The 24,402-nt window shown below is 45.0% G+C and overlaps 1 protein-coding gene across 1 annotated transcript in view; it reads right to left on the reverse strand.

The window, feature by feature from the left end:
• The window catches only part of cicb (capicua transcriptional repressor b), a 36,549-nt gene extending 15,360 nt beyond the window's left edge, over positions 1–21,189 (reverse strand). Inside the window, exons 1-2 of the mRNA XM_080471111.1 lie at positions 20,972–21,189; positions 11,406–15,411 (exon numbers count right to left, since the gene is read on the reverse strand). Coding sequence (XP_080327237.1) covers positions 11,406–15,276 — 3,871 coding nt within the window. The 5' untranslated portion in view covers positions 15,277–15,411; positions 20,972–21,189. The remainder of the gene's footprint in view (positions 1–11,405; positions 15,412–20,971) is intronic.
• Positions 21,190–24,402: the final 3,213 nt, after the last annotated feature.

Below are 24,402 nucleotides of genomic sequence, written 5' to 3' on the forward strand. Positions count from 1 at the left end.
CAAGCAAGGCTGGAGTCTGTTTTATGACGTGTCTATGATCCGAACAGCCACTGTTTTAACACTACTTGCTGAATCGTGCGAGGACACGGCGAGAGGACCATTTAGCTGCCTCTTGCAATCACAGGAGCCTCAAGTGCACCGCTCCAGATTGGACCAACCTCCCGGGAACGCCCCTGGTCGTGCACCCGCCGCACAGACACGACCAAAAGAAACGCAATTGTTCTCATAACTCAGCTACAGTGTGCACTGGCGAAATAACATTAATAGTAGTAATACACCTATTGTCTGATCAGCCTATTACTAACTTTCCTGTAACATCACTCAACAAATGCACCTGTTTTAAGTCCAGCTATCACCTGCTAGGGAAGACAAGCCGCCAGCTCGGATCTGCCCCCGGTGAGCACGCTGAGGATGATGTTGTTGACCGTAAATCTGGCGCATTCATCCATCACCCCGTTAGCCCGCTATCCATCAGTGTGATCACCAGGAGAGAGCCCTACGATACCGTCTCTTTAGTGAATCAGCTCCTACCTGAGCGATGTGACCACAGACCTGACGCTAGCTAGCCAGAGCAGACTACAACACAGCGGTAACAGCGAGCACAAAACAAGGATGTATGCTGCTGGATTTTTTTTCCCCCTCACTCTTCCTCCTCCTCCTTCTCCTCCTCCTCCGACTCGGACAAGCTTTCCGAGGCAGATAAGTCAGCGGCTGGTGGAAGATGCGATGAGAAGGGAAGGGGGGGGGGGAGCTTTAAAAAAAACAAAAAACAAAAAAACAAGCGACGTGCAGGTTAAAGCTGCCGGAGAGGAGCTCCGTCCGTCTGCAGCAGGTTAGCTAGCCACTACGGGCGAACGACATCGGCGCGCGCTGTCCAGTTTGTATGTTACGAGTGTTGTTTTGGCCGACAGAAGTCCTCGTGTCGCATCTTCCTCAGCGCCCGCCACAAGTTTACTCCCTTATTTGTGTCTCGTTGTGCGCCTCTCTCGCCAGCTTTGGCCCTTTCTTTCTCTTTCCCTCCCTCTTCCTCTTGTTGTAAACTAGGCTGCCTGCCCCCCCCAGTGCGCGGCCCCCTCCCCTTCTCGTCCTGTCAACCTCGCCCAGCCTTGTCCCGCCCCCTTCAGCAAATGCCGCTCGCCTATTGGTTAGCACAGCCAGCTGTCATCTTCCCACGGCGAGCTCTGATTGGTCGTAGTGTGCACTGGAATGCCAGTCATATGCAAATTCAACACGGATTTACCGCTGTAATCTCTTCTCGTCCTAAAAAAATACACTTATTTTTTATATGTACCACGAATGAGTAAATAGCACAGTATACTTTGGTAATTTAAATGCACGTACCCTATTTGGCGTTATCTTAAAGCCTCAAAAGTGCGTATTTTTGTGTTTCTCTCCATAAACCCACCACGTCCTTCTCTCATTGGCGGAGGAGTAGTAGTAAACCTTAATTGACGCGCGAAGATGCGAGTCAACAGTCGACACTCAGATGTAGGCCAACCAATGATTTAACAGAAACCAGACAAGCTCCCGCCTCCTCACAAATGAAGTGCTCCAAATGTAATACCCGAGAAGACCGTCCGTGAAGAGGGGCGCTGCTGTGCTAACCACTGTTTACCTGCCACGCTGCTTTTAGACTCTGTCATCTGCAGAGGATGCAGTCAAGGCTTTAGGGTCAAAATTTCAATGCACTTCTGCACCTATTGAACATGAAAAAAAAACAAAAAAAACGGCAAGAATAATTTCATGTTAAAGTGAAAGAGAGATTATAAACTCCCTACATCTATTGATGTTGCACCTTTGCTTTTAAGATGCACAGAAGGGATTCAAGTGACGTAATTTTGCACCACCAAAAGCCCTTGCATATCCTGAACAGTTTTTTACTTCACTCCATGATGCAAACGTGCCTCCCCCAGAAAGATTGTTTTACATGTTTGCTGCAAAACCCTCAAGGGACACGAGAGACAAAGACAGAGAGAGAAAAAGAAAAAGAAAAATAGAAATTTGAAGAGGAGAGTCGCTGTGGTTAGAATAAGAGAAACAAAAATGGGTGGAACAAGCAAAGAGTGGAGAGGACCAGAGGGTAAAAATAGACTAAGAGTCATTTTCAGCAGCAGAGGTAGGGAGGGAGGGAGAGGGAGGGGGTGGTGGTGGTAGAGAGAAAACAACTTGTGAAAACAGTTCTTTTGAAGGAGGAGCGTGTGGGGGAGACAGTGGGAGACAAAGGAAAAGTAAAAGTAAAATAATGTACATGTGTTACTCAAAAGGTAAAGGAAGTAAGATGGCGTGCATATGTGGTATGGTTTCCCGCTACACTGTATGAGTCAAGAAGTCATGCTCAGCTTGGCTCTTGTATCCATAAGACAAATACAATATGGGGAGGGACTTAATTATCAGCACCAGCCAGTCAGCACATCAGGAGCTTCGATCTGACCAATAAGACTATGAGAACAACTGGGAGCTGCAGTCCTCAGTAGTAAAAAGAAGTTAACCCCTTGAGTCCTGCCTAAAAGATTTTCTGATAACTATCACGCAGTGAAAACTACACAGAACAAAATGATTGAGAAACGGCTGGCATCAGTAATGTATATACCGCAATGCGATAAGTGATGACTGAGTGTCCTTTAAATCTGGCTCCTACAAAAACAGTTGTTAGAAAAGGAGACAGAGAGAGTGAGAGATTAAAGCTTATCAACTCCTCTAAGCTCACAACAAGTCAATCCAGTAAACGCAGAGAGGAGGGAGTCGCTTGGCTCACGCAGTGAAAGGAAAATAGGGTGAAAGAGGACAGGGGTGGAGATGAGGGATTACTGTGGCTGCTCAGTGGTTACAACCCTGAGTAAACGGCACCATTTCTGAGTGATGAATTACATCTGACTAATTATTTAGAGAAGACAAATGAGTTTTCCCTATTTTTTGTCCCAGACATGGATGAATTTGCAATTGGTTCACAACAAAAGGCTGCAAAAGAGTCCGTATAAAGGTGGTGGAGAGACAATAGTGGTTGTCGCAGCTGTTCGAGCACAAAAGATGTGTGGGTGAAACATGAAAATATGTTCACTGCACACACATAAAGTTGCACAGAGGAGTCGTGAAAGTCAATATGAAACAATGGTGGGAAAACAGAGTTTTAGCGCTGAGTCACGTAAAATAGAGAAGTTTTGAAAACTGGCAAGAGTTAGTGGGAAGGTGTGAAGAAAAACATTCAAAGAGAATTTCCCCTAAAGCGAAGCTGAACCATCTCTCCCTGCTGCTGTGCTGGCAGTGCAATATTTGTGTAGGTGTTCAGCGGCTTTCATTGGCTGCCTCTTACTCAGAGACATCATGCTTTTATTGTGCAAACGCAGGCACGTCTCTTGCTCCCAATTACATCTGTCAAATGTCACATGACATCACATGAGAAACTTTTCCTCCTCCTTTTTTTTTAAATAACCTACACTGGCACTATGCAGGCAGAGCACCGCCTTCACTCGCTCTCCCATCCCATTCCCCTCATCCCTTAATTCATCTTCCACCCCTGTGCTCTGTGTCTCTCCCTCCCACAACCCACCATTTGCTCCGTCCAATTATAACTCGATCCACCAGTCTTTTTTTGCTGTTACCATAGCAACAGCTATGTTGGGCACATGTTCCCATGTTGCCGATGGTCACCGCTCCGTCACTGACCATCGCTGTCTATCGCATCAAAATAAACACAGACCATCATTCTCACGCAGGTGACAGACAGCGGGTGCGGGTGTCGTCTTTAAGGGGCACAGCCATCAGAGCTTTTGGTCGACACTGCACTCGCGCCCAGCTTTGTTCTACTTTCACATGAAGCGAGAAATAATTTTACACAATATTTTGTGCAGTGTCGTAAAGGACACCTTCGTCGTTCAGAACATTGACACTGCACTTATTAGGACTTGGACAAGAGTCACACTTCCCACACTGCACTGCAGACTCATGCATCCTCTCCCCAGCAACAAATAATTAGCAACAAAGAAAATACATGAATAACAAACTTGAGACCAGTGTTTGGAGCTCCACATCACCCCATCCACAGAGAGCACAAACCTGTAATGTGAGTGTTTGGCCATGTGGGGGCAGTACGAGTCTGCAGATGAATGACTAACTGAATGGCAGCACCAGAAAACCCCAGCAAAGACAGTGAGGCTAGGTGATGTCAGGGAAGGAGAGGAGGAGAGAGGGATGAAGGAGAGAAAATATATTGTCAAGGAAGAAAAAAGACCAAACTTCTTATAAACTTTATGAGACACAGCTGGAAGCTATGACCTGCTCTGTTATGCAAATGCAAGTTTGTCCGAGATCTTGAGGATGCGGCAACAAATCGTAGGTATCGGTGTAACTTTACATGCATGCAAAATCTCGAAGCCGCCTCAGTCTAAAGTAATCCCACTGCACCAATGCCTTTTCAGGGTCTCCCCAAAGTACACTTTGTCCAATAGCAGACAGGATTATCATTGCACATGACTTTTGTGGCGAGTCTTGAGGGCTTCACATGTGCTCTGGTGCCAGTCTGCATGGCTGTGTGATCCAGATGTGGTTGTTGCCATGGCCAGGGAGGATATGCAGGGCTTTAAGCGTTACGTAAAGCAGGGGCGGGAGGGAGCGGGGATGTTATTCCCGGGTATCCGTATCCGGGTAGACCAGGATGAAGGGAGCGAAGTGTAAAGGAGGGGAAACGGAGCCACCGCAATGCGATTGAGCAAAGGGTTAAAAAAAAAAAAAAGTGTCATAATTCTTAGGAAAGAAAAATCAAAAAAACGGACAAAGGAAGGCGGGAAAGACGAGGAAAAAGACGTATCCCAGCGCAAAAAATAAATAAATAAATAAATCGAGCAAAATAGTGCAATCACGTGTACTAAAGGGGGTGCGACGTGTTTTCTCAATGTGGCACAAACTGTGTGCATGTTTGTGTGAGTAAATGACACAACGAGACAGAGGAATATGCACACACCATCTACAACGGCTGCATTGAAATATTGCAAAAAAAAAAAATAGCTGAAACTGTGGGAACGTAACACGGGGAACCAATGAAACATGTCACACTCACTGAAGATGCTGAAAGTGCACAAAACACCCTCTGTCCTCGAAGTGATCATGCTTATGATTGCAGACGTAATCATGCAGCAGCGTGTGAGCAGCAGAGCAGTTGCATGTTTTTCTGCCAGTTTTACTGACGATTTGTGGTGTAATAAGACCAAAATCTACATAAAGACCTTCCTAATGCACTCCGGAGTAGCACTGCTGCAAGTTTGCGGATGCTCCAGTCGCTCTGAGTGAGGCAAAACACTTTCCTAATGCATGCTGGTAATGAACGTATTTGTTTAGACGATAACAGGCGACAGTGGAAGGTGTGGAAGTGGCTGCATGTAAATATGAGTTTATAATTGATATTTGACCTGAAATACTTTAGTCTGTGTTTGAATTATTTACAGGAACACCCCTGGGTTATCCAGCATTTTGACTGTTGGTAGATGATGCTTACTTAAAAGCGCTCAAGATGGAATGAGGAGTCTCCAATAACATGTTGAGTAAATAGCTCTCACTCTGAAAAAATGACATAACCTCACGTGCAACACACACGCACACACACACGCACGCACACGCACGCACACGCAAGCACACGCAAGCACACGCACACAGGGGGCACTCTTTCTATTTGTGAATATTCTGTTATGTACAAGCTCCATCAGTGTGATGTTTTCTTTGTTGCCATGGCAACAGACGTTTGGCGCTCACACATCATATCCGGTACTCGGTGACTGACACTCTGCTACTTTGTCACACACACACACACACACACACACACACACACACACACACACACACACACACACACACACACACACACACACACACACACACACACACACACACACACACACACACACACACACACACAGACACCATGAAGTAAAACAAAAACAAAAGACAACTTTGTCACCCTTCACCTTGTCGCTTGATGTCTCCCAACAGTTTCTTTCCTTTTTTGCGGGAAGTAGAAACGAGCGTGTAAAGATTTAGTTTATGTACTAATTAACACATCTTAGGTGGGAAAGTATACAGTCACGTGCGCAGTGCACAGTGTCAGAGGATCGTTGTATATTTCTGAGTGAATTAACAAACATACCAAATGAATGTGTAAGATTTAACATTGGATCAGGGGTTTCAAAGCGTGGGAGGCAATCACATTGCTCCCCCAGGCCCCCCACTCTCACACTGCACATGCTTTGTCTCATACTAAGCAGTAATTTTTGGTTAAGTGCTGGCCTTCCTAATGTTTTTCACATTACAGGATATTATCATTAATGGCTGCTGGGATCCAGAAGCAATGAAAAGCACTTTTATGCTGCTGGTTATTTGCCTTTGACTATTTGAAATATTTGCTCAGTCTTCATGTATAGTCTACAACTGTCGCTATTGTTACAGGTTTGCACCAAAGCTGACTTTTTATTATTTCATTGATCTCCATTGTACATGAAAATTGAAATTGAAATTAAAACCCTGTGACGCCCAGTTTTTTTAATGCTCCTGTCCTTTGAAAATCTCTTCTGCCTCTTGGTGATTTCCGGCCCCACAGTTTGAATACATGTGATGTTAACACATGACAGGACACTATCACTGACTGATGAATTAAATAGCTGAATGATACATGCTCTAATCAACCTGCTCCTTTACTCCCACAGTTTTTTTGTGAGCGAGAGGCAGTGGTTTTGCTGCCATTTTATAAACTGCGACATATTTTACAACAGATTTAAAAAACCTCTTATTGCTGCTAAATGAAATGCCAGACAACTGAAGGAAATAGTTTATTATATTTCATTATTTACTATTTCCAACTGTCATATTTCTATAGATATTCCTTGTTAAAGGCCTGATATTTCATCAAAGGTTATGACATTCTTGAATAGATATGATCTGTTGCCAAAAACGCACTGATTGATGAATAAAATGTACAAACTGTTACCCACTCATTTACCCTCGGATGTTATGGTTAATTTGTGTCAGTGCACAGTAAAATGAAACTTTCTTCAGCTTGTAAATGGTTCAATTAATGTGGTTTCGTTGTAATAAAAAAACTGTCCTTATACAGCTGAAATGTACACTGCTGAATTTAGTTTCCACATGTTAACATGAACATGAACTCATTTAGTTTTTTAATCTGACTTATGTGCTTTTGGAGTATCTTATTTTCCTTTAGTTTCTGAGATTTCCCCTGAACAGAGGTAGGTAGGTATCTGTTGTCCTTGTCAAATTGCTGACTCACGTCGGAGACTTTCTGTTGGAGGTTGTTGAGTGTTTGGACCCTGACATGAGGAGACGTATGACGATATGAACAAACACACAATCACGCGGGCACTCGGGGAGTTATCAGGCAAATGGACTTCAAGATTGAGATGTGTCAAGATTATTTGCAAACTCTTTTTTTGCTGAACATTCTCCAGGAATGAAATTAGAAAGCACTTCTAAGGTTTTCTAATTTCATTCAAATGAATTGCAAACAACCGTAAATATATCATTTAAAAACCTTTTTAAACTTGAGAAAATTAACAGCTTTCCCATCACTTGTATTTCACAAGCTGATAGGAATACACTAACACCTACACACACAAACACAGCAAACGTGTAACCACACACACACACACACACACACACACACACACACACACACACACACACACACACACACACACACACACACACACACACACACACACACACACACACACACACACACACACACACACACACACACACACACACACACACACACACACGCCCGGTGTTTCCTACTTTCCCGTTTGTTCACACTCTGCTACGGCCATATGCAAAAGCTCACACACCCGTTCTAACGCCACAGATAACACCCACGTCCACCCCCCTCGTTTGCACGATGCCGAGCGTGCGTGCACTCACACAAAGAGGTGCTTTTCATTCATCCGGCGTCCTTTCAGCTGGAAAAGAAAAAAGGGGGGGGGGGGTCTGAGGAGGAACCATACACTCAAAAATGACAGCGCTCCTTTCCCTGTCCACTACATTGTCACACTCGCAAGCGTCCGCAAGGTGATAAGTCCACAAGCGGTGGAGTGCATCACACTCACAGATACTATAGTTCCATTATGTCCATACGTAACACAACATTGATAACACAAGTGAAAAGTAGGCTCTTATTTTCAGCTGATGATGAATAACGCTCTCTTTGAACACACTCATGCACACACACTATAAGACAGCGGATTCCCACACACAGTTGGGAAAAAAGGAATTCTTCACACACCCACGCAATACACTGAAACCTCAGCATATCTCCGTCACACAAATTTAAAATCAACCCACCTCAGTATTGCTGGACAGACAAAACGGCTCACAACCTGTGTCACTACTTTATTACAGGAATTAAAATAACTGATGAACACACAGCCGGAGTCAGCGGATGTAGTTCATGGTGAGCAAGAAGACACCAGTCGGGAGGGTCAGGAAGTCAACCATGCACAAAACAACAATAAGCAAGTTGGGTCGGACCTTTTAAGACACAAACAGGTACTCACAACTTGCATTTTAATCTGCTTTTATATCCTCGCTGTCGTCTTCACTGAGCCCGTCTTCCCTCTCCTCCAGATCTAAACCCAGATTTCCTCGGCCTTTCTCAAATATGTACCGAAGAAAAATGTTTCCAAGTGGCCTAAATACTGCACTTCGAGCCCACACATTCCTCACCCATTTTTGCGTTTGTCTTTAAATGTTAATTTCATGTGTAGCCCTGATCCAAAGCTGCTACAATTATTCCTCTTCTCAACCCCATTATTCTCCGTGGTTTTGGCCCAGAATGCTTTATTTTTCTCTTATCATCAGTCTCAATTCTCCTCTGTTTAAAATGCATGCTGCTGCATCGTATCGTGGCTACACAGTGAAATGTGAATGCTACCACTCAGACACCAAGTTTCTGTCTATAATGACTGGAAATATAGATAATCCTACATAACGTACCATCTAATCCCTAAAGAAAAAAAACAACGGCACTAAAGCATGCATGTCCGCGCATACATTTCCTCTTCTGCATTTTGGCTCACTTCATGTCCTCACACACACACACACACACACACACACACACACACACACACACACACACACACACACACACACACACACACACACACACACACACACACACACACACACACACACACACACACACACACACACACTTTCTGACCTGTTAATATTTTCCGATCAATCTTTATTGTCCGATATCGATGTTCAGCTGCGTCACAAAATTATCAAATAATAATTTGACAGTAAACGGTATCAGAGACAATCTAAAACATTCCTCTAAACCTCCACGTAAACATCTCTCTGTGCATGGAGGAACCAGGACAGATCATTCTCACACACTCTCTGAGTGCCGACGAGTGATCACAACAAATACATTCAAGTACCTGGAGAATCACAGGTGATCGGTTCAGGTTTACACGGCTCACATGACCAGCTTTAGCTTTTAGTTTAATGTGACTAACAGAAGAGAGGATGTGGGACAGGCAGCTAGAGGTTGCCATATGGGGCAACAGCATGCTGGCTGACGGGAGCCTCTTCCACTGGGCATCGGCACACTCAGGTCGCGGCATGTTCATGTGAATAACCTTCTAATACACTGTGGATGTCATCTACGCTCATAAGACGTATCGAGGTAAAACAAATATTGGCTGAATAAAAACACTGCATATAAACAGCTGTATTTCTATTCATTTTTAGGTTTAAGAGAAAAAGATGTGGCCGAAATGAGAATAGGCTGAAGCCAAGGCTTATTTTTGCTTATTCCTTAAAAAGTTCATAAAGTTACCCTGAACACCAGTAATACAAAAGAGGGAAAAAAAACAACAAACTTATTGTGTTATTCTTTCTAATCATTTCTGATTTCTGTCATTTTGCACTGTAACCCTTAATTATTTTACCTTTCAATATTTTTTTGAAGCACAACAGAGATTTAAACAATTTTAAGTCGTTGTTAAGTCCATTCCATAATATGACTCCCAAAAATGAAACACATCTGTATCTAACAATAGTTCTCACACTACTGCTTTCAAGGATCCTCTTAAATTATAATTATTTTCTCTTCATTTAAAAAAAAAAAAAAAAAAAAAGAAGAATGGTGGGAAGACGTTTTCACTTGACTGTTGACTCGAAATAATATTTCTAATGTTTTTAAGTATACAATATCTACACATTTTAACATGCAAGATTCTATAAATAGTTTATTTGTGGTTTCATGATGCAAATCTTTAATTATCATTCTAATAATTCTTTTCTAGAGTTTACTGATAGGGTTTATATGTGTTCTGTGTGTGATGTAAAATGTGTTCTGTGTGTGTGTGTGTGTGTGTGTGTGTGTGTGTGTGTGTGTGTGTGTGTGTGTGTGTGTGTGTGTGTGTGTGTGTGTGTGTGTGTGTGTGTGTGTGTGTGTGTGTGTGTGTGTGTGTAAAAACATACACTTATGAAAGCAGCATTTGAGATTTCAGCTTTCTCACTATTGAAAATGTTTGATGTCATTTGCAGAAGCCTCGGACAAACTGATGCTAAAACAACAACTTTCTATTCCGTCTTTCTGTTTGTGCTTCTTTTTGGTGTTTTGTTTTATGGTGCTGCTCAATCACTGGTTTTCTGTGGAGTTCAAATTAAATGGTGAAAATTATATTGCCATGTCACTGCAAAATAATATCAACAGAAAATCTCCCAATGTTAGGCTGATACTGTGTGCATCAATAACAGTAACATATTCTTATATATTGAGTGTATCATCTATGGATTACGTGTATTATTGTTTATTGTGTTTTTGCAACATTAGATTGGTTGTTCCAAGACAAATTAACTAAATAAAATAAACAATTGAAGTTGGTTTGATCTAAATATTTTGTGATTGTAGAACTGCAGTTTTGTATGCTATACTGTAATAAATGTTGATCTTAGTATGTAATAAGCTCAAAATATTTCATTTTATATTTTAATACTCTGTGACTGTGATATTATAGCTGTTACGAGAGATGCTGCCAAACAAAATGTCATTGTATTCTTATATAATTACAAAAAAAGCTTCTTCTTCACCTTGAAAGATGTACACCATATGAATCACGTTTTTCACTTGGATAATCTGTATTATTTCTCATATGATAAACCACATTAAGTTAACATTTGAGATTGATTTACTTCATGTGATGAAGGAGGGAATAAAGAACTTTTGAACATGCCAAAATCAAACAGTTTAAAATGCCTAACACTCTTATTTCTGGATTTATGATTTTATTTTGCCACCCACTTTGCTATAATTTCAAATGTTTATTGTCGTTCTTTGAAGACAAAACCCCTCCTTTCCTTCACACGCACGTGCACACGCACAGACCACTTCTCACCTGTGCCAGGACGTCCCATTATGATGTCCTTGCGTGGGACGGGGTGAAGACTTTCCGCTGGCAGGATCAAGGGCAGCAGAGCCGTGGGAGAGGGGTGGCAGGGCACCGGCTGCTGGACCTCACCAACAAACCCTGTGCTCCTGTTCTCCTCCGTCTCCCCGGAGCTGTCCGCGCTACTCAGGGCAGCGGCCGTGACTGTTGTGCCGACGGTAACCGACAGGGCCTGGAGGGTGGTGGCAGTGGTGTCACTGGAGGGCAAGGAGGAAGGTGTGGGAGACACAAGCACCAGAGTCTGGGCCGGGCTCCGCAGGAGGACGGTGCCATTGGGTACTGTGGCTGTAGCAGCATTAATCGGGACGGGAACCTGGAGGCCAGAAATTGGCTGAGGAGTAAGGGAGGTTAGAGTAATGTCTTTAGATGAAGTGTTATCTATCCCTCCTTCTATTCCTCCTCCTCCTCTTCCCAGGGGACACTCTGTAAATTTTGCCAGTGGGACTTCAGGATTCCTCACAATGACAGGGGAGTCCCGTAAGGCCTGTTGGGATACGGGGACCACACGGCGAGGACCTCCGTCGGCCGCGAGAGGAGAAGGGGGAGTTGGGGACACCAGCAGAGGAGGAGGGGAGGCAGCCGTGGAGGACGGGGGCCTGCTGGAGGAGGGGGTAGTGACTCCTCTGGGCCGGGAGAAGGTGGGAGTGTGTGTGCGGGAATGTGAAGCTGGTGTTTGGGGGGAAAGCACCCTGAAAGAGTTGTTGAGGTCCCCTTGCTCCAGCTCAGTTTTGGGGGTATAATCGTGGTGGTGTGATGGGAGGGGTGGTGGAGCAGGTCCGTCTGGCTTTCGCTTGCTGGGGCTCATGGGGACAGTGAACGTCAAGTTATTGGGGAAAGAGGGCTGGATGCCTGATATGTGTCTCTCCCTTTCTCCTCCTCCAGCCTGGGTTGTTGCCTTACTGCCCCCTCCCCCTCCTCCCCCCGTGCCACTGGGCTGCCGGTGCCTCCGGTGCTGCAGGACTGGGGAGGCAGTAATCGGGGAGAAGTTGGCCGGCCTGAAACCGAACAATGGCGAGGGTGAGGGAGAGGGGGCGGGGGAAAAGGGCGACTGGTTGGAAATGGGAGAAAAAGAAGGGGTGCCGGAGCGGGAGCTCCCTAATGACACAAGCATGGTGGCAGCTTCACACTCATCCAAGTCAAACCGCGAGGACAGATCATGAGGGAGGAGTGAGGGGAGGACCAGGCGGGGTCTGGAGTCTCCTCTGCTACTCGTCTCACTGCTCTCTCTTGAGGTGTCGTCCCACTCAAACTCACTGCTTGCTCTCCCACGAAGGTCAGAAGGAGTGACTGTCCCTGAGCTGCTGCCTCCTCCTCCCCTCTCCCCACCTGCTGCCTCCATCTCTTTGGTCCTCATAGACAAATGTCTGGAGCAGTATCCTCGACGCTGAGACTCCTTCATGCAGCCCTCCCTGGAGCACAGCCTCCTCCACTGCTTTCCATTGAACTTCTTACGAATACCATTCGGCGTGCACACCACATCGCCCTTTTTATACTTCTGCTGTGCCAAAGAGAGGGGAGTCCTTGAGCGAGAGGAGGTAGAGGAGGACCCACCACCAGAAGTGGGAGTAGGGGTCTGGGTGGGTGTGGCCTTGGAAGGAGGTAGGTTTGGAGTGGTGCTAGTTGTGTCAGACCCCGGTAAGGCAGGGGACGGGGGTGGCTGAGGACTAGCTATAGTGGAGAGGTGCGGGGGTCCCAGACCCCTTACCACAGTGAGGTGTGAGGAGAAGGAAGAGGCAGACGAAGAGGAAGAGGAGGAGGAGGAGGAGGGAGGGTAGCCAATGGATTTAGAGAGGATGTTTCTGTGCTGAGTGGTCCCAACGTTTGGTTTTGAAGTGATAGTGAGGCCCATGTTAAAACGAGACACCTCGACATCTTCTTCTGGAGTGTTTGGCGGTTTCTGTCTTTCTCTGTCAGAATAATTCTCTGCACAGCGGCGACCTGGACTGACTGCCACACTGGAAGCCACAGCGGAGGAATGGTTGGGTGGGCGTATGTTTCCATAGGTTTGCCCGACTGTAACCACGTCATGTGAGAATACATGACCCATCCTGGCTCCACCTCCCAGCACCCCCATTCCAATACTCAACTGGCAGACTTCCCTTTCTACCTCCATCTCTTCCCGTCGCTCCCTCTCTTCCCTCTCTCTCTCCCGCTCCCTCTCTTTTGCCCTCCCGCCATGCAAATGTGACACTTCCCAGGGAGGGGTGAGCAGCCTCAGGCTCTGTCGGGAGACCCACACAGCCTGACCGTTTGCTTTTCTTTTCTCTTCCTCACCTCCACCCGGCGCCGCTTTGTCATCACTCAAAAGCACCTGGTAAGGAAAGGAGACACCAGGGTGAGGGTCCACCTGAGCAACAATCCCTTCTCTGTACAGAAGAGGACCCCCTTCCTCTCCACTGAACGGCACACAGACTTGGGTCCCGACAGCCACCGGTGCCGTTCCGGGTGGGGGTGCATCCAAAATGAGCTCCACAGTGTTCTCAGCTCCCGAGGTCGAGGCCATGACAGTTCCACCATGAAAGGGGTATTTAATGAGGGTCTCCTCTCCTTGAAGCTGGACATCAACAGTGCCTCCACTCACACAACGCACCACACCTTGTCTAAACACAGGGGACAGGGGACATAAGTCTCTATTGCCTGCAGCCTGAACCTCACTTGCCATGATCCTTTTTCTCTGACGAGCCAGGACTCTCTGGTTCTTCATGCCTTTTGCCAGAGCTTCGGCCAACCCCTCTGACAGAGCGGCCTCTTTATGGAGTGAGTTATGGCGAGGGGCTGGGATGTGGGAGTTCTTGTGCTGCGGACTCCGTCCTGTTGCTTCCATCACGTCCAGGTCGGCTGAGTGCTCACTGGCTGTGTCAGTGGAGGACGAGCGCACTGAGTTAGGGGGCCCCTCCAGCTCATGCTCTCCAGATATGGACTCTTTTTCCTGGGAATCTGCTGTCCTGAGGGGTTTAACCTCCATGGAGACAAAATTATTTGCTCCTTTGGGAGCTTTATTATCGACAACCAGCAGTGACGACTGATTACCTGAGCAATTATTACTTTGCCTATTACTGCTATTGATAAAAGTACTATGGGTCCCTGCACAACTGTTACTAATGTTAATCACATTTTTACTACCATTTGTAGTGTTAGTACTACTAATACTAAAATCAATGCTTTTATTAATGCTATTACTAATATTGTTACTACTCTTGAAATTATTGTTGGGCGTATTCTCGCTGTCACTAATCTTGCTGTTGCAGTAACTGTTATGAATGAGTGCAGGGCTGGAGGTAGGAATGGTAGTCATGATACTTGCATTGTTAGAAAAATGCTCATATGTGTATTTTTTCTTGGGTACACGAGCCTTAAATGTGGCTGTTTTCCTGCTAGAAACCGAGGCTAAACTGGGGCTGTGATTGGCGATCGGAGGGGGGGTGGGCGTGGAGAGTGTCACCGGGGCAGATGTGGGAGATGCTACAGTGTCAGAAGCAATGGTATTGTTTCCATTAGTGTCAGTTTTTTTTCCCCTCTCTGCCTTCTCTTCATCCTCCTTTCTGTTATTCTCATGCGACTCCACAGGTTTCCTCTGCTCGGCAGGCTCCTCCTTCATCACCGTTGTGATCAGCTCTTCCTTCGAGCTGGCGGCGGTGGGCGGAGTCTGTTTGCGCTTGGAAGGAGTGTTGGTTGTGTGCTGTGTGGTTTTGGCAGTCATCTCTTTCTTGACTTTTTTGGAGTCTTTCTCAGGGAGAAGCTGGGCGGCCCCTCTCCTCTTGCCTCCTCTGCCTCTAGTCATTGGGGGTGAGCGCCCCCTGTGCTTCTTTATCGGCCTCATCTCTTCTTCAATGTTCACAAAGTGCTGCAGAATCTGTGGTGCTCCTTGTTTCTCACTTCTAAGGCACTCCTATTTAAACTGTTGTCCTCCGCTTTTATCCTCTTCCTTATTTCCTCTTCTTCACCTTTAGGTAGTCTGGAAAGAAATAGAGAAGCAGAGGACAGGTGGTCATTTATTATCCTCATAATCAACAATTGACGTCATAGCTGGAAGTGTGCTACAGTGCACTGCCCGACATGTGAAGAGTGGTCGTGACAACACACCACGATTCACTGTGACGTGCATTCATGCATGTATCTCTCTGTGCATTTGGCTTTGATTGAAACATTCTCATATTCAGCAGGAGCTGACTGTCAACGTTACTCGTGCCACCAAGTTGAAAATTAACGAAATTATTCTGCTTATTATAAAACCAATATTATTGGAAAAACTCCCTTAAAAACCTTCACAAAATTATATATATTTCTTAAATGTACAAAAGAAAGAAAGAAAGAAAGAAAGAAAGAAAGAAAGTTAATAGTGTAGGCTGTTCTCCACTGTATTGACTCAAGCTGCTCTGACATGCAACAGAGCAGCTTTTCTCACACTTTGCATGATAGACTCGATGATCTGGGAATGAACGCTGCATTTCATTTGACTTCCGTCAGAAGGAGAAAAGGCAGGCAGTGGCCTGGTCTGAGGTCACAACACCAGAAAGAGAAAGAGAGACGGAGGTGGTACACGCTCGTGCTGCTGTTTGGATGTTTGTTCAGAGAGATCGTTCTTGTGTAGTCACTGGGAATTTCCACAGTCATTCTAGCGCTCGCTGGCTCTACCGCACTCTTTCTCAACGTCTCAGTCTTTCACAGTCGTCTTTTGTCAATGTCACACTGATACTCACTCACTCTCTCTCTCCCACACACACACACACACACAATATAATTGGTATAATCTCCTGTGGTAAGATATGCCCAAAATGAGAGAAATTAAAAGGCTGGCACAGGATCAGGCACACTCACTGATGCAAGATTACAGGCTAAATACAATGACACACACACACACACACACACACACACACACACACACACACACACACACACACACACACAAACACACACACACACACACACACACACACACACACACACACACACACACACACGCTCCCCGCGCGTACGTTCAGAAGCTCACCAACGTGTGCAAATTGCCAAAAAATCTCACAAATGCAAATACCATCACATGAAGTCTTACAAACCGTATACATACATATCTTGTCCGGAAAAAGTTTTTCACACGCTTGCTACACACACACACACACACAAGGTGACCTTGTTGTTAACTGCTTGTTTGCTGTAACAAGCAATATTCAATGTAGACACGTAATGCACCAGCGACAGTTCCCGCAGAGCAGAGACGCGTCTCTTTCTGGGTGTGATGACTAACAAACCGCCCGAGTGTTTCACACACTCTTCATTCAAGACTGCTTATTGACCTCTGCCCCAAAACACAACATTTACTGTTGCATTTGTTTTTGTGTTTTTCTATCATTTCACTACTCCATATTGTCAATATATTGGCCATGCACAATGACAACCTATGTTTGTCTTGAGCGTGTTCATGCTATACATTATTCTGACGCTGATGTTTGTTGTTTCGTTGCCGTCAGTCCACGAGTGCAGTTTCACGCCTGAGCTTCATTAACTGCATCGTAACCGTGATGCTTCTTACAGGAGAAAGCCTTTAAAAACACCACCCAGTATTTCTGCATATTTGACACTAACAACAAAATCGATGCTAAACTGAGCAGAAGGCAAACACCTCAGCTTCCATGCATGTGAACATATTGAGCAGATGAAATGTTTTTCGTCGTCTTTGATTTAAAAAAAAGTACATTGATCTTTAAAAGTCTCCAAAGGACATTAATCTCCTAAAGGAATCCTCTTTACATTGAAAATATTGTGCACACAATTAACAAGGGAATAAAGACGGATCATCATTGTTTAACATGACAATGAGAAAACCTTTAGCAGTGTGAAATTAATACAAAGAAATTAATTTTATGAAGAATAAATACTGCAAATTATAAATAAGGGATTGGAGCGTTGTGCACATTCTGTGTGTGTGTGTGTGTGTGTGTGGACTTTTTTTGGGAGTCCATTTGGGGCAAATACAGTACACAGCGCTCCAATTCCAGTAGATGTAGATAGTTTAGTAAACTTGGTGTGTAACCTGTCTGTTTTCGATGACATACATGGGAAAGAAGTGCCAGTGCAGGAATGCACCTCCTCCCAGTACCAGGCTAAACAGCCCGTCATTAGAGCCGCTGCTCTGGCTCCGGACTGTGAGTGTCGGTCCCGTTTAGTTCCTCCCCAATACTGGAAAAAGACAGGAAGGAGTCAGGGCCACACGGCTGACTGACTGGGAGGTGGACTAAATGACTAGCGAGGATCTGATCTTTGCTTAGAAAAATGCATTTGGTCATGCTCACGGCCTCCCAAAATGGTTGCGGCTTTGGCTGATAAGCTGGCGGCAGGCACGAGTGTTTATTCACATTCTTTAACTTTGAAGGTACTGGACGGCACAATAGATCATGTGCACAAACATGCAGAAAACAGAAGAGTCTCAGGAAAAAGGCACAGGCCCACCTTTCATTTCTGAGAAAGTTTGCAACGAAAGCAGAAATAAATTTAAAAAACTAAAGAATAGACAAACTGAGCTTTAAAAAAAAAGCACTTTTTTCCAAAATATATGAATTTGTATACAAAACATCTATAAGTTGATAATGATTTCACAAGTATTAATCCTTCTTCAAAAGAGCAAACGCATTACGCACACTGTGCGCCCGACAAGCATCCCCAGAATTGAAAATAACTGCAGACCTTTAACTCTTAGTGTTTGTTAGCTACAATTCAAAATGCCAGGAGCAAGGCTTAATCTAAATCTCTCCAGAGTGTAGTTTTAGTGGATAAATGCTTTATAAAACTCAAACTCAGAAGCAAAACTATGACATTGAATAATCCTGATTGTCCTCAGGGCTGAGTCATAATTTAGGCAATTGAAGACATTCACACCTTCCAGCAGGTCGGAGTGAGATATTTGCTGATCTGATCTAAAGCTACTGTTAATCTTGAGCCGACAGATAATCAACGTCTCCACTGCGCTGGACTGGACTCCCCCTTATACAGCAGAAAGATGCTGCTTTATCCAATAAACATTCAGGAGCATGCAATGTAACCCTCCTCCAGCACGGCAACAACAAACTTTATATACAAACCAAACGCTCCCCTTGGAATTTAACAGTGCAGTCATGCATACGCGCTTAAAATCTCCCGTAGACCTACAAATTGTCACACACTCACGCATTCATAGTGCCATGCAAAGCATCATTTAAATACATTTTGCAAAAAAGAAATCTAAAAATAAAATAAGACAACTGTTTGTTTTTGTTTTTTTTTTAAAGATGAGAATATTTTAAACACAGGGCATCTCACTGGTGGATGTCGATATTGAATGAATATCTGATCTGAGTGTCTGACCAACAAGAAAACAATGTTTAATACTAGACTATACAGCCCTAATAAGCCACTTCGATGCCAGTTTATCCATTCAGGCGTACAGAATTTAGCCTATGCCCCACCGCAACATGGCACAGGAAGAGAGCGTGCGTCTGTGAGGGGAACGTACGAGCATTTCAGCCACACAATTCATCACAGTACACGGCTGTCTTGAGGTTGTGTCTACCTTGTCCGTCGTTGTATTTGCACCATATGTCAGCGTGAGTGTGTACGTGGTCACCAAGCACACACACACACACATAAAACTGCAGCTCATCCCTCTCCTAAAAGCATTTTATGGGTGTCTGACTGGGCACAGGGCTGCAGTGACAAGGACAGGGGATGGAGAAAGAAAGAACATGCGATGGAAAAACAGAGGAAGACATGTAGCAACGGGCCACGGTGACGGCAGAGCCTACCGTGGCCCTTGTACGCTTCGCCGTGGCAGGGCAGTTTTGCCCTTAACTGGGTCACCGGGGAACACACTCACAGATGAAACAGCAAAAAAAATTTTTTTTTAAATAAATAAACATGCTTCCTGCAAAACACACTTGGCTTTACGTGCTGATGATGAGTGAGTGGGACGTGAGCGTGCAGACAACATGACACAAATAAAACAAACCATGTTTGGGTTTTTGTAGATGGAGGAAGAGTGCGAGCTGTGAGGTGCATCAACGGGCTTGTTATGGAGAACATTTATTGTGACGTAGCACGAATACTGGCAGCAGTTTAGTGGATGGCACATCCGAGTGTAGATATTATATCAATAACAATAAAAAAATAAATAAAATAACACAGGAGTCTTGAAATCCGTCCTTTCTGCCTCATATTGATCAGAAGGTTGTAGCACAGATCAGAGGCGACGGTTCCCGTTTGAGACCAAGTGGCAGAACTGCCAATGCCACATCAATGACCAAACTGCTCAACCAGCTACGTGAAGATGCATACTTCACCATCAGGACCACACAAAATGCAATGATGAGGTGATGGGAGGAATGCACGGCTCTGTGGGAATCTGCAGGACAGACGAGGACAAGTTTAAACGTGAAATAACAGATGGATGTAACAAAAGTGCTGAAAAAAAATTGCTCTGTCAGGGATGTCAAAGGGTGCATCCACTGCAGGAAAAAAAGTGGAGAGAGCCCGGACTGCGTCCCCCGGCTTCTTCGCACTGATGTGAGCGAGTACTACGAGAGGCGATACACAATGTCAAAGGAGTCTGATGACTCCAGGCAGTCAGGAGGTCTTGCTGTGCAGCTCGGTAACAAAACACAAACAAGTGACGTTCATCACACAACTAGACGGGGCCTATTTTATTTCACCCATACAACAATATTTGGCATGCAAATACTTCTTCTTATTATTATTATTTCATTTGACAATACCCGGAGTACACACGCAGTCTCTCCAGAGAGGCTTCCTCTGCTGGAGCCGTGATTAGTGAGAAACTTGTGCTAAAGCTGGGATCCTTCGCTACGTGTTGGTGTTTCGCTCTAGTAAGCAGCTCAGTATCGTTAGTAGTAGAGCTGCTTGTAGTAGTCGTAGTACGCAACCATGGCAGACTACCACAGTATAACACCGTAAGACACACACTCGGGATAAAACAAAACAAAACAAAAAAAAAAAAAACCGGGATGTTTATTCACTCACTTGTTATTGTCCATTTTCTGCAAACGCTCAATAAGCCTGCGTGGCTGTTAGTAAACATTTGAGGGCTGCAATGCTGCAAATAGGTCGCTTGTTTTTACTACGCCACGTAAAAAAAAAAAAAAAGAAAAAGAAAAAAAAAATCGTCAAGTCCGGAGAGGAAAAAGGAAAAAGTAGTCCACACCGAGCATACAAATGTAAGAGAATCCGAAGGAGGTTGAGGGTTTTTTTGTGGGTATTTGGTCGGGGGGGGGGGGGGGGGGTCGTCTGTTGGACTGCGGTAAAACATTTAAGAAAGTTTTCACCCTGCTGTTACACTCCCACCCCTCCCCTCTCCCTCACCTCTTCCTCGGCTCGGTGTCACTCCATTTCTTCGGACGGTCGCGGAACAAACCGACGGACCGACCGACGGGCCGACCGTTGGCTTGTCCTGCGAACTCACTCTTCTCGAAAAAGACGGAGAATTAAATGTCAGTTAAGCTCCGCTCTGGCACGCCAACTAAGTTGCAACTTACCACAAGCAGAGGTTTTCTCCTCTCCAGGGAAAGATTTATCGTCCTATTTCGCCAGCGAGGAGGCTCGCGCAACTCTCGGTAACATCCCCCGGTTGTCGTCTTTCGCGAGAGTGCAGATCGGACTCGCACTTTACTTTTTCTCCGCAAAACATGTCTTTCCCCCTCAGAAACTCAAACAAGGATGTAAAAAACTATCGGTCTTCTTTTCCACTACAGTCACAAAATGGTGAATGAACCAGTAACAGCTGGGCAAACCGACCAATGGGAGGTCGCTGACAGGTACAGTAGCCAATCAGTGCCCGCGCCACAGAGCAGGGGGCGTGGCCGCCTGTCAAAGTCCCCCTGATGGACGGGGGACTGAAGCCAATCACCGCGGGGCTGCTGAGGCAGACCGGTGTGCTGTCCCAAACTTTACAGTGTCCAATGAGAGCTCTGGGAACCATAGGAACAGCACGAGGGAGGGCCAAGGGGCGGGACCCGAAAACTGTCAGCCAATAGAAAGGCACACATGCCCCCTCCCCTTCTGAAAAGGAGTATGTTTACCATAATTGACAGCACAAGTGCCATCCTTCACAAGACGGTGATAATGCATCAAAACCTTCTGCTTGCAAGTTGGTGCAGCAAGAATCAACGCATCATGCAAATCCATGTTGTTGCAGGATGCATTTTATAAGGTCTATTCTGCTGATGTTTAGAACACAGAATAACAGCAACAGCACAGGAAAAGGAAGGCATTTTTAGAAAGTTAAGTTTTTAAGCTCGTTAACGTCCGTGTGGTACAGCCTGACGCATCGGTGCCCCTTTGCAAAACGCTCTTTCCCTCTCCCTTTTCTCTCAGCAACAGACGCTCGCTTTCACGGCTCCCAGCCAATGAGAGAGCAGCATCGCGCTGGCTCTGACGTAGTCAGTATCCCGGCCCCGCCCACTCCGTTGAAAGTGAACGGGAGCCGTCTCCGCAGACGTCAGTCCACCGCCAGGCGATTGGGCAGGTGTGGGACGTCTCGAGGCCAATGGGCACGCGCGACGGTGATGTCACCACGAGTGTTGCCACCAGCTGGATGTAGGGGGCGTGGCCTGTCGTAAACTCGGCTAACCCCGCGTTTGCAACTTGCAGGCAGCGGCGATCCTCTGTGTGTGTGTGTGTGTGTGTGTGTGTGTGTGTGTGTGTGTGTGTGTGTGTGTGTGTGTGTGTGTGTGACTACTGACTCAAAGATGCTGGAGATGACTGCACGTGCATGGTACGAGCATAGCTGCACGTGTGGGCAGAGTGACCTTTAATCTCATCGCACACTTCAGGGAAAAGGACGCTGCCTTAGAGAAGATGGAGCGCCATAATAGTAAACATTACATAACCACATGCTCTGTGTGTAGTAGGAGACCAGACTCACGCTGAGACAGGACTCATCAGATCTCAGCAGAGGCAGCGCCCCCTCTCGGTGGGATCTGATGCTGGCGTTTCCCTCCAGCTCAGGGATGGAGGAGAGAAGATGTGTATGGTGTGGAGCTAAAAACAGAGCCAAGTCGTGATTGGCTGAGGGAGCTGTAGATTTTCCAACACTGTTCGCCATTTATGAGTGCATTTGTACACGTGTATGAGTGCGTGTAAGAAAGAATCAGAGAGGACTGGGTGTTGATTAACTGTTGATGTAGAGTGACATCTAGTGGTCAACTATATGCACTACAACCGTTGACCAAAAGTTTGAAATGCACTGTGAAGTAATGGTTTGTATTATTTTTCCACTGTAGCAGTATTTTTTTTTTTTACAAAGCTATTAAATCCAGATATGTTAGAATAGGACGAAAAGAAGTGAAAATATCAAAAGTTCTAATGTCAGGCTGGAGTTTTCTGTGTTGTGAAGATTTTATAAAAAATAATTCTTAGTACTCTGGCTCGCTCACACAGTCCAGAACATTGAGGTCAATTTGAAGTTTGTCACATCAAAAAATTCAATGCAGTACAAAGCTGCAGACCGATCTGAACTCCTATCAGCTGCAGTATTTCTCTTAAAATTGGGCAAAAGCCTGAGACCCTTATGATGCTGCATCATTGACCTTTGACCCAGGGTTCAGTGTTGTTTGGTTTCCACTGCTCTCACTAAACCCCTGAATATCCCAGTTAATGTATCTGAGAACTATTACACTTTCGCAAGATCAACTTGCAAGTCAGATTGGAACTTCAGCCTCCAGAAGTCCAGATTTAAGTTCTGGAGAATGAGAGCTGAACCTTCCCTGCATTCACTTCAACCAAACTCTCACCCAGCAGTTGATTTGTCTCACTTACTGTTTATTTGACTTCCTGATGTTTTTCACATTAAAAGACATCATTAACAGCCGTTAAGATTTATAAGCATTAAAAAGCACAACTTTTCTCATATCGTCATAACTGTTGTGCTTATACTTTTGCACAAAAGCTTAATTTATCATTACAATTCATCTTAGTGTTTTTTTGTTCTTAACCTGTATAAAATGAACAGTTTCATTCTTCACTTAATTCTTCTCAGCATTTAAAAGAAATCAGTTATCCTGTGAAAGCTCCCCCCCCCCCCCCCCCCCCCCCTCATAAAGAAGTTTCAAATTGAAACATAAATCTGTGTTAGATTATCATCCAAAACCCTCCACTCACCAGGGAATGCACCAAAAACACAATGGATTATTGATAATCTCTCTTTAAGCCAACTGTAAGAGAAGCAAACATGTAAAGACACCAGTAGATGCAAAATACAGATGAGCTACATCTATAAATATATGAATTGTGATTCTTTTCAACTGGTTGCTCAGTAACCGATACCTTTTTTTAATCATGTGTTGTGTTTACTGAGTGTTGATCCGTCCTTTCTCCCCAAGCGAGCTCATGAAAAGGCAACCTGGATTTGAATTAGTGATATTCTTACTGTCATAACGAAAGGAATACGGTATGCTTCATTACCATCAACAGAAAGTGTAATGTTGTTTGTTTGTCAACAGGACGGCAGAAAAGGTACTGATTTGTTATCTTATGACACCTGCTGTAGTGATGAGTAAAGGACACAAACTGGAGGAGATCCAACCTGTAAGGCACAACTGAGAACGCGTTCTCTAAATATTTTCTATGGCAAGATATACCATTAAAACAACAACATCCCTCCATTTGTTGGAAAACAAAACACTCATACATACAAGAGCGATTGTGGCGAGAAGACTACCGTCCTCCGGAGAGGTCCGCGCACGCTGAGTGTCCCTTTACTTTTATTGTGCCATATAAATTATTACAAAGGAAGACAGGATAAATAAAGAAGTGGATATAGACATAAGCAGCGCTGACAGTTTGGTAGCACATAAACCTTTTAACAGGCCGCACTGTCCGACAAGACAACCACAAAGGTTTTCTGCCATGTGCACAGTGCACGGCGTGTTCTCCCGGATCTGAGTCGTACTGGACAGCGATGGACCCG

Source organism: Lipophrys pholis, assembly GCF_963383615.2.
Source record: "Lipophrys pholis genome assembly, chromosome: 9".
Classification (NCBI taxonomy): Eukaryota; Metazoa; Chordata; class Actinopteri; order Blenniiformes; family Blenniidae; genus Lipophrys; species Lipophrys pholis.